At 34.1% G+C, this 10,990-nt stretch overlaps 1 protein-coding gene across 1 annotated transcript; it reads right to left on the bottom strand.

Moving 5' to 3' along the window:
- Window positions 1-209: 209 nt before the first annotated feature.
- Window positions 210-8,519, bottom strand: LOC108912811. The gene is made up of 3 exons (XM_018718201.1): window positions 8,268-8,519; window positions 6,463-6,728; window positions 210-2,731 (listed from the first exon to the last, which is right to left on the bottom strand). Exons 1-3 carry the CDS (start codon window positions 8,413-8,415, stop codon window positions 2,591-2,593), a joined length of 555 nt encoding a protein of 184 aa, XP_018573717.1. The 5' UTR covers window positions 8,416-8,519; the 3' UTR covers window positions 210-2,590.
- Window positions 8,520-10,990: the final 2,471 nt, after the last annotated feature.

Here is a 10,990-nt window from a genome sequence, read left to right as displayed (position 1 = left end):
TGACTTTGTTCCTGTAACTAAATGTTATGCGCCAATATATTAAATTTAATTAATGCTGATTTAAATTTAGGCGGGAAATACTTTAACTTTTCTGTTTATTTGTTGTAGAACTAAGTGAAATTGAGAGATGTATAATTTAAAACATTCATATACTTACCTGACTTATTTTGTGGTTTGGGGCGAAATGAAAGTCAAAAATCTTTCGGCATGTTTACATTTATTTCAAATCAACTATATAAAAGTGAAAAAGTTACCAAGTGAAAGACGATCGGTAGTAGATGTGTGTATGGCTTACAATTGTCCAGCCTATACACCAGACCACTTACACAATTTTCCATACATCACAAAAAAAATAATAATAATATATAGATATATGTATGTTTATAAACATGTATAAAACGTATGACATTTATTATATCTGAAAAATGATAAAATATCCACAGCGCCAGTCAAAATATATCACTTAAGCGATACATTTTGATAGGAACTGCGCTACTGATAAGCAACACGTAACTGAAATATTGGTCATTCGAGGTTATCACAGGCCTCGCGCCAAGATTGGTCCAGGGGTCAATACATCAATATTATATTCAATATACACGGCGGAACATACAGTAAAATTGGGCTTTACTCCAATGTTGTTGGAAATACAAAGATGTAGCACTTTTCGCGACGGGGCGGGTTGACTGCTTTATAAGACTAACGACATCGGAACAAAATGCGTTATTATATAGAATCAGAATTATTCTTATGAAAATAGAAATTCTCCAAAACCTACAAGTCAAATATTAGCATACTAGACCAGTAAAGGAAACAATGAATTTCTACAAATTGGATAATAATTTAACTGATCTTGTAGGTTCTTCAAGGCTTAGGTAACGAGTAAAATTGACGGACTTTTTGAACATTTTTGGGAAAATTTCTCGGAGGCCATATGAATAAGACTGAGTTGTAGATATTACATGAGTACACAGCGTTTTAAATCATATGGCAATGGCATATTATATCTATATCTATATGGGATGAATAAAATCAATAAACAATAACACACTTACCACAATAAAATTTATGAAATAATAAAAAAAAAATGAAAACCTAGCCAACCCTAAAACACAACGAGCGACTATACTGACTAGGGACATAACTATAAACAAAACATTTGACAAAATGTATCAGAGATCAGTGGAAACAGGAGTTGATGTAAAAGCACTTTGAAGTGCGTTTTACATGCATATACTGCCTCTTCGGCAAATCACAGAGACGCTTTGAAGAGCCATCTACAACGCAGCTTTTTCTTAACGCTACTACTTACACCTACAAAATACTAATCTAGTTAAATTGCTTTAATTTCTTTAAAAATATCAGCATTTATATTTATATAATCCTATATCGTATGTAAAAAATAAAAGAAAGCTATGTAACATGCACGTAGCTGGAGCTCACATCAACTAGACCGGAAACAATATCAAAAAACCACACCGGCACAACTTCCCAAATCTGACACATTAACATTTTAATATTTCCAATGCTTATTTATTTCTAATTTGACCATATTTAATTATTAGCCAAGTTTTCTAATTGAATTCGAAAGAGTGGTGAAAATTTTTGAGATACTTTGTGCTAGCGGTATTCGTTTGAGTCTAGTTTTTTCGAGCTGCTGGGCGAGTCGGTCCAGGCGTGAAACTTTAACCAGCATACTGTCCCGACTTGGCCCCCATGTATTTACACCTCAGGTGCGGGCTGATCGGCACTTTGCGGCACACGTCCAGCTTTCGCCGCACCGCGCTATTCTAACTACGGAGATCATTTGAAAACCATTAGGGCGCAGGCAAATCCTGCCGCTCCTTACTTAAACTTACTACAACAGAGTCAGACTCTAGCGAAAGCGAACAAAGAGACGACGCGCCCACCTGCTTGGCTCTGTTCTTGGCCGTTTGGCACGATTCAATCTTTGGCTATACTGAATCCAACTTTCAAATTTATATACAATTAATTTACAATTATAAATCTACCGAATCAGAAAATAATAAATCAAATGCAGGGGCCCACACCGCAGGACGTTACAACCACAAACCACCAAGACCAACGCAAATTTAAAAGGTTTGGCCATACTTTAGATTCTGCCCTACCAGTTTCCAATTATAGAAAAATATTTAAAATCTTTGTATTCGATAGAAACGCCAAATCTTTAACGCATTTGATCTTAGGGATTTATGGCTACTATCTGTTAAACAAATGGGCGCCCTGAACACTCTAACCGTACGAATTCCTGAGAGTGGCCGCCGTTATGTGCGGACTCGGCCCTACTGGATGAGATCAACGCTTTGATTGGTTTTCCTCTCTTTGGAACTGTGCACAAATGACCTACGTACACCTGCGTTAGGTAAATAATATACTAAACCTATACACTCACGTGATTATATTATATACAATACTATAAATGAAATAAAGACACACCGAAAGTATATCATATATAAAAAAAACAATAATAAAGCAAACATAATATATGGGAGCGGTTTCTAATCTACGAATTATCGATTATCAATCACTTTTGCTTTGGATAAAGTACGCTGCGGCCATGGCGAGGCAGTTACCGTGCTCGGAACAAATGCCAGCCTACGAAGCATATCATGGCGGTCCACAGAGGGGCTGAGACCGGTCCTGGCACGAATTTTGACAGGATGCCGTCGCCGGACGCCTGCTCTGGTTCGGAATCAGGAGAGCCGTCGGCCTGGAAAAGAGAAAAAAATATTCACTCTTCCGGTACACAATAAACCAATATCAAGTTAAAATTGTGTGCAAATTATGAAAGATAAGACAGGATGAAAAATGCACATTACAAAATTGTTACAAATTTTATTTTGCACTTCGCGGATATAAAGTGCTGGTTTAAAAGTAATGTGTCACTTTTAATCCCAGAGATTAAATTCATTTTTTGCAGTGGATTTAAAGTGCTGTTTTCAAAAGAAATTTTATTTTGCACTTCGCGGATGTAAAGTGCTGGTTTAAAAGTAATGTGTCACTTTTAATCCGAGATTAAATTCATTTTTTGTAGTGGATTTAAAGTGCTGTTTTGAATAGAAATTTTACTTTGCACTTCGTGGATATAAAGTACTGGTTTAAAAGTAATGTGCCACTTTTAATCCCAAAGATTAAATTAATTTTTTACAGTGGATTTAAAGTGCTGTTTTCAAAACTTTGTTTCAGAGAGTAGTGCCACTTATTTGCACTGTGGGGATTAAAAGTGCCTAGTTGCAGGTTATAAATATAAAGTGTCAATTATATTAATTCTCAAAGGGTTAAATTTATTTTTAATTCTGTCAAAAACAAGTTAATATTTAATGCAATTCAAACGGTTATTTTGACAGCTAATAGGTGTATATACGGTATCTACATTTAATATTTTTGACATATGCAATAGTTTTTGTATTGCGTGGATTAAATGTGCTGTTATAATCTCTAATATCAGGGTGTAAAATGTCAGCTTTAGTCTCCGATGAATTAAATTTAATTTTTGCACATGGATTAAAAGTACTGTTTTTATTCACTAGCTCCAGGGTTTAAAGTGCCAACTTTAATCTTCGATGAATTAAATTTACTTTTAAGTTTTCTAAAACCAAACAAGTCTTTAATTAACGCATTTTAAATGGTTGTCAAAGTATCTTAATAGTTTATGGGATGTATTATGGTATCTACGTTTGATATTTATGACATATATCAATATTTTAGGGTTAAAAGTGCTGTATTAATTTCTAATTTTAAGTTTCTAGGTATTAAATTTACATTCTACATGCCGTGAGTTAAAAGTGCTTTAATCACTAGTTCTAGGGAATAAATTATATTTTAATCACATAGGTATTACGTATAAAAGTGACTTTTAATTGTTTTAGAATTAAATGAATTGCAAACTATTGCAATTCAAGTATGTACTTGCCAAAGTAATTTGAATTAGCTGTTACATATATCAGATCTATGTAAAATAATTTAATTAATAATTCATTTTAGTGTTTTCCGGTCAAGGATATCTTGATTAAATAATAGAATTAATATTCACTCCTGGCATTAAGGGATGCATTTTAGTGAGTAAGGATATAATAATTCTTTTTGCAACTAATTCTCACGGAATTAAAAGAAAATTTAATCTCTAAAAGATAATAGCATACTTTGATAAAGAACTTGTCACTAAATATAGTTCCTTGATATATGTATAATATGCTTGCTTTGCTCCAATGGACGAATTCCAAAATAAATATTTTTTATATAGACAAAAATGCTCACTTATATTTAAATAGTACCAAATACAATAGTGCAGGTACCTGCTAACTGTACTGAAGTAAAGTAAATATCTAAAAATCCATGTTTGGTTATTAAATATAATCGAAACGCGTGTTTACGTTCGTAACACTAAGTAAACATCAAACCAAACTCTGTGGTTTTTGTTACATTATACCCTCGCTTATCAGTAGATAGTGACCCCCTGCGTAAAATGGCTTTAAATGAAATTGCATCGCAGATAGAAGTCCGCATTCTGCTGCACCAGAATTGAGTTTCATGGAATTAAAATGCACGCGAGAAGTAGTGCGCTTGTGTTTAAAGCGGTTCTACCAAGAAACAATATCGCTATTCCAAAACCAGCGAAAGAAGTGGAGAGTGGCGTTAGATAATATCACAATTAAACAAAGAAAAACCGTGAACATAATATAAACAATGGAATAAATATAATTATATTATAATTATCTATAAAACGGTATTACAAGGTCAAAAATGCACGGGGATATCGAAATGACAGCAGTTGCGGTGTCCTTACACCGGTGTATTACGCAGCAGAAGTAAAGATCGTTTATTTTGTAACAAACGCTGCATTAATAATCTTGGCTTACCTCGAGAATTCCGCAAAATAAAATTAAATGGACTTCATAAAGCACAACCGTAAATACGTATTACCGAGTTATGCAACGCTCAAGGCGTAATCATGGTTGCATACCTAACATGTCACAGACAATAAACAAGTCGGGACTACTACTAGGGTGCGTTCTCAATCTCATTGTTCGCGGGCTGTCTGGCCGTACACAAAAATTTATTTTTAGACATCTAGCACTTTACATACAGTACAGGTTTCCGAGTAACAAAGAAACGAGCATTAGTTTCATTGCTCCGTAATTACTGTCAACATATGGCATCGCGCGGTCTCACAATTTATTTATCCATGAAATTTGTCAGACTTCGGCGAAACCCGAGTCCGTAATGCACTGGGCTCTTTCTTATCTGCATATAAATTATCTGGATGGTAAAAAAATATAACTGCGTAGTGCGATAATCGTTTTTGTTTCTTTCAGGAACGTCACGTGTTGAGCGTTTACATTATCACAGGTTTTTTAAATGCAGCAAATTGACTTTTATCCAAAACTTTATCTACTTTACATATTTAGTCAACAAAAAAGTCGAATCTTTTAATCCTCTAGTCTCTTTTGATTGGTTCAATATTCAGATAAAATATACACTGTTGTTTAAAACTTTACATATTTTTTATTTATATTCATTATCTTATTTTGGTCTAGTTACATTTTAGATGCAAATCGTATTTGTTATTTTTTCACTGATCTTTTGAATGCTATTCAAAAGGTCAGTGAATTTTTTTTGCGTATATTTTTATTGACGTAACGTTATTCACTTTTAATATTTAAGTAAATGATTTATTAATAATTTTCTTATATTCTAGCATAATAAAAAACTGCCATAAAATATATTTTTCGACTTTAGAGTTACATATTTTCTGTAATTCATGGATATATAGCAATATTATAAGTTTTGGGAATAAATTGAGTTTTATGCACAATTTTATCTACCACTTACTGATTTTTTTTATCTTACATATATAACAAAAACCTAAATAGTTACCTATTTTCTACTCATTATTCTAATTATTTTTCACCCATTATCAAATAGTAGGTATTTCTATGTTCTATAATTTATGCTGTTTTTTATCCTATCTTTTGATTGCTGTTTTGGTCTATTTTTTAATTTATTCATTCATAGACATATTGAGATATTTATTTTTTTGGTGCAACAGTTCTCGATTTTTTTATAATTTATTTTTGTTAAGAAATATTTAAATAAATGATTTTGTCCACAACTTTTTTTGTAACTTCCGTGATACGTTTTTTAAATTTATGAGTAATGTGTATTTTGTCATACGATTTTTTCGATTAAAAAAATTTTAAACCAACACCAGTTTTCAATCTGAGGCTAAGCAAACAATTTCCCAGATTGAAGAGCTCACTATCAACAAAAAAGGCACGCGAGTGAAAATAATTTTCCATGGAAAACAATTTTTTACTAAAAATTTACTTAGAATTATTTTCACGGAGCGTGCCTTGGAAATCGTGCAAAAAGGGGGTGCGACGGCCTGAAAACAAAAGACACGACACACACCCACCTCCGAATCGTCAGTTTGACACCAACCTGGTTCCAATCTTGTGCGTGGTTCACAATGGCCGTGATAGAGATCTTCGTTTCTTTGCAGTTCGACGATTCCGAGCTGGTCCTTCTGCGTGGAGATCGAGTAACTGAATTGGCAGTCAGAGATGAACTCGTAGAGGCGGCGTCTTGACTAGCGGCGGCTAGCCATGCTATATTATTAAGGAGATCCGGAAAATTTGTTGAAGAAATCGAGGTTGTCGCTGACGATTCATCTCGAGATCTCAGTCTGCTTGAAGCAGGAGAACGCACTGCAAGCAAGAACAATAATAAGCTAATTACATCTCGACAGACACTTTTACCACACTAGCTAAGCCCTCGGTTACTGCTCGCTTGTCAGGGTGAACTGGGAAATAATGTCTTGTACAACATAAGTATTTACATTGACTTCGAAAAATTATATGCAAAATAATTTTCCACCAATTTAAATTTATCACTGAATTATCAACAAAGTGGTTTTAAAAGAGAACTATGTTTTCAATAGTGAATATTATCAGAATTTAACCGTATTTTACCGCTTTTTCTCGAAAAAGGTATTTCAGTAGCTACAAAATGATTGATGGATTAACCCGAATACTTTGTGGTGCATAACTCGTTAAAGATTATAAGAGTTGGCCCCAAAAGAGAACTTTGTGGTTATCTCTAAACATAAAATTGAAACGGTAATTGTGGTTAGGTAGCAAGCACATGAAATAATTCAAATCTATTTTACGTTTCTACAAAAAAATATATTTTCATCAAATCATATCGACGGTAATTAAAAATAATCTCAGATAACATGGTTGCATTTTGAATCATATCGGTAGGACGGACACGCCACATAGAAAAAAACAGATAAGATCTTATCTCTGGTGGAGGAACTGAAGTAGGTATATTCAGCCAGAATAAAAAAAATATATATTTCTCATTGGACGAAATTCGACACAGAACTGGTCGCCGCGCCGTTTACAGGGTGTGGAAAATTTCGCAATCCAAAGAAAATAAGTTGTGAAATCAACACGCTGTTTTGTTTGTCGTTCTGCATACCTGGTTAGCCCCAGGCTTCGTCGTACGCTACTATATTGTTGCAGCAAACACAGCTGTTTGATTTGCTACTACGTATCGATTGCATATGCACGTTGCAATGCCCAAGGCCACTTGGAAAAGGTTCATTTCACAACTACATTTACCTCAACAGAATCACTATTAAGCCCGCAACGTAATTTTGATTCCGTCCACGAGAATCTAGATGAATTTTAATTTTTCACGTTCAGATTTCAAGTCATGACGAGCCTAGACGACGGTAAATAAAATAACACGTACCGAAATCAAGCCGCTACCTAAGGGATCTTTACGAAAATTAAGATCGACTGATTTAACAACTTGTTAGCGTTAGACCTACAAGACGAAACTTGTTTACGGAAAGTGGGTTAGTGATATGAATTTTTTATTTTAAATTTGCATATCTAAATATGGTTACGATAAGTGAGTCGGTGGTGGGAATAATAATAAATAGTTTAAGACACTTCAGGGTCCATGTGATTCTGTCCATAAAGTGTATAAGAAATGGGCTGGCATATAATTTGCATTTGTATTCTGAGCGTTATGTCAATGACTCTAGCCCGAGGCGTCAGCAAAATTGAAGTCTGTGGTTAAATCCTGAGATTCACGTTCTTTAATCTGGAAAACTAAAGCTAGTCTCGTCCGACCCTGAACTTGCGACAGTGCAACAGGTCCCCGTCTTAGCACTATTTTACCGGCCCAAAAATTGATGCACCTTCACTAGTCTCGTGATACGTGATAGTACTAACCTCTAGTGACAGCGGTCTGGTTCGTCCGAATGGTCGGTCCCCTGGACCTTCTGACGGCTGCTTGAAGTTTCGTGAGAAGTGACTGAAGCTGGTTAATGATAACTTCCACTTCGTTTTGGTCTTCAGGCATGTTGAAGGGCACTGCCATTTTTTTTTCTACCGAACAAAGCAAGCACAATGTTGTCAAACACAATCACGAACTCGCGGGACCGCGGTAAGCGAGACACGTCCACACGCTTCAGAGTCTGAACACAATTTAATACTCCACTCAAGCTCTGCAAGCTACTAAAGCGTCAGCTTTGGCTTTGGGCTTCGCGTCAGTTCGTCTTCTGGCTTTACCCCGCGTGTGTTTCAAGCGACATGCGATCCTATGGCGTACAGCGCAAGGGTGAAACGGGCCCGGGCCGCGGCAGCCAATAAGGGCCCGCCATGGGCGTGTCTACCAAAAACAGAGCAAAATATTGGCCAAATATATTTAGAAATACTATACCTTTGTTATTAGCTAAGACCTGAGATTGATAGTTCACGGCACTAGGTCGAGCTACGTACTGGTTGTATATCCAATTTCAAGTTTTTAGGTCGTGATATGCCTTCCTTCTTCAGTTTAACACTAACTCATGCGAATCAATTTAAAACTGTTTTGGTTTTTTCTGCTTGGCTGAATAAATACATTATTTTGAAAGGTTAGTGATTTGTTTTTTTGCTAAAGTGAAATTTTGGCTGTGCTAAACCAGTTCTGCCTTTTCATGTATTTAACCAGACCCAAGGTCAAACTATACTATACATCTCTAGATGTCACTAAACCAAATACATAACACAATTTTGAGCAACAGGGAAAATTTACACATGAAACAATATCACCACAACGTTAATCATATTTTTATTTACACTTTATTGCATTATGTATCTAATTCTAAAAGAAAAAACACACTGATTTCTTTTGTGAAACGAAATTTATCTTATTTATCTTGTCCTATAAATAGGATAAGATAAATTGAAACAAGTGTGAAATTATCTTTTCGTTCCTTCTAAAATACTAGAATTAAATGCCCTGAAATAATATTTTATGTACTCAAATAAAACCCGGCAGTTTCTTTGAACCGAGTTGTACAGGGATCGTTTATGTTTTGTCTGTTTTTGCGAGTTCCCCGTTAAAATAGTACCGATAAATGCTACAAAGTAACTTTGCAGCACATTTTTACTATTACTGTTACGACTGGATTTTAATTTTTACAAAATTTATTGTCAATTCAAATACAATGTGTAGGTACGATGACTAAGGAAATACTGCCTTTAACTAAATTTTACACTTTTACTATGGATTTTACTGGGTAGTTATGGGTGCGTCATAAAACCATAATGACTATTTAAATGTTGAATAACAATAACCCGAATAAAATTATTTAAAGCAAACAGGAGTCGGAATTTGCATAAGGTTTTTATTGGCAGCTGTAAAAGATTAACGGTCAATATCTTTGGAAATTAAGTAGTTAAATCTTCTTTCTTTACACAGCGAACTGCTTAGAAAACAGATTTTTATTTATTAAAATGGTGGAATAACGACAAGCTGTTAAAGGTGTGGATGTCAAACACCTTGAAGTATTAATTAAAAAGTATAACATGCTTTTGGCTTGCACTATTAAATGCTTGGACACGAAGCTTCGGATTGCGCTTGAATCCAACAAATATATCAACTGAAATTAGATGTAAATTACGCGTTATATTGCCTGGCTATCAGTCAGTGGCACCATAATGTCTACTTCGTTGAATGTCGTACATTTCACATATCTAATCGTCTTTATACACATACATTAATGGCTCATCATATCGCAGTTCAGATAAGCAACAAAAATAAGAGCCTGTGATCTAAAGGAGGGCCCCTTTGCACTTTTTATCACCCTATGTTGTTTTTTAGTTATAATGTAATTAACAGATAAATAAATAAGTTACAGTATCTCCCAACCTTGAAAAGAAAAAATATGAGATAACGCTTGTATGTGTAAAAACGATAAATTATTTTATTTGTCTTTATATAACGTTTGTAATCTGAATTATAGGCAATTATTAAAATTACACCGCAATTAAATAGTTATATTATTTATACAAAGATGACATGTAGCAAATGTAATTAAATAATATTCTCGAATATTAGAAGTCAAAGTTGTTGGAAACACTAATTGTTAGAATATATTAGTGTAAATTTATCCATCTAAATCGTAGTACATATTTATAAATTATTTACGTAGTTGTTTTTGACCGATATCTATTTAATTTATTTCAAACAATTAATTGGATAATTTTCTTGACAATTTGTTTTGATTATGAGGCAAATAACAAGAAGTATTTATAGCAATTTGTCCGATAACTTCACACAATTAAATAATTTTTTATAATTAAAACTGTATTATTGCGAGCAGCAGCGGCGTCCCTAATCCGTTTCAATAATATCAATAATAAAATTGTATCTGCTATTTTTTTTATTACTTATGAAAGTTACTAGGAAAACCTTTAAATTATTTAGAGGTAGAAAACAGAAAGAGGTAAAGGTCATTCGGTACACCTACGCCACTGGAAATGCTCGTAACCGTACGGCTTTATTTATAGTTACACACTCAACGTATTATTACACTGAAAAAAAAGATGCGCCGAAAAAAAAGTTTCAATTACCATTTTTATTATTGGTCTTATACACGCAAAAAAAATCTTGCTTCAAATGTACAACA

This window comes from Anoplophora glabripennis, unplaced genomic scaffold (assembly GCF_000390285.2).
Source record: "Anoplophora glabripennis isolate ALB-LARVAE unplaced genomic scaffold, Agla_2.0 scaffold422, whole genome shotgun sequence".
Taxonomy (NCBI): Eukaryota; Metazoa; Arthropoda; class Insecta; order Coleoptera; family Cerambycidae; genus Anoplophora; species Anoplophora glabripennis.
This window is presented reverse-complemented; position numbering and strand designations above follow the sequence as displayed.

Excerpts from the sequence above, each read along its gene's own strand:
- LOC108912811 (XM_018718201.1), bottom strand. The coding sequence starts at position 8,415 with ATGGCAGTGCCCTTCAACATGCCTGAAGACCAAAACGAAGTGGAAGTT. Across the intron at positions 6,729-8,267 it reads CCAGACCGCTGTCACTAGAG|TGCGTTCTCCTGCTTCAAGC; the intron begins GTTAGTACTATC and ends TCTTGCTTGCAG. Across the intron at positions 2,732-6,462 it reads ACGCACAAGATTGGAACCAG|GCCGACGGCTCTCCTGATTC; the intron begins GTTGGTGTCAAA and ends TCTCTTTTCCAG.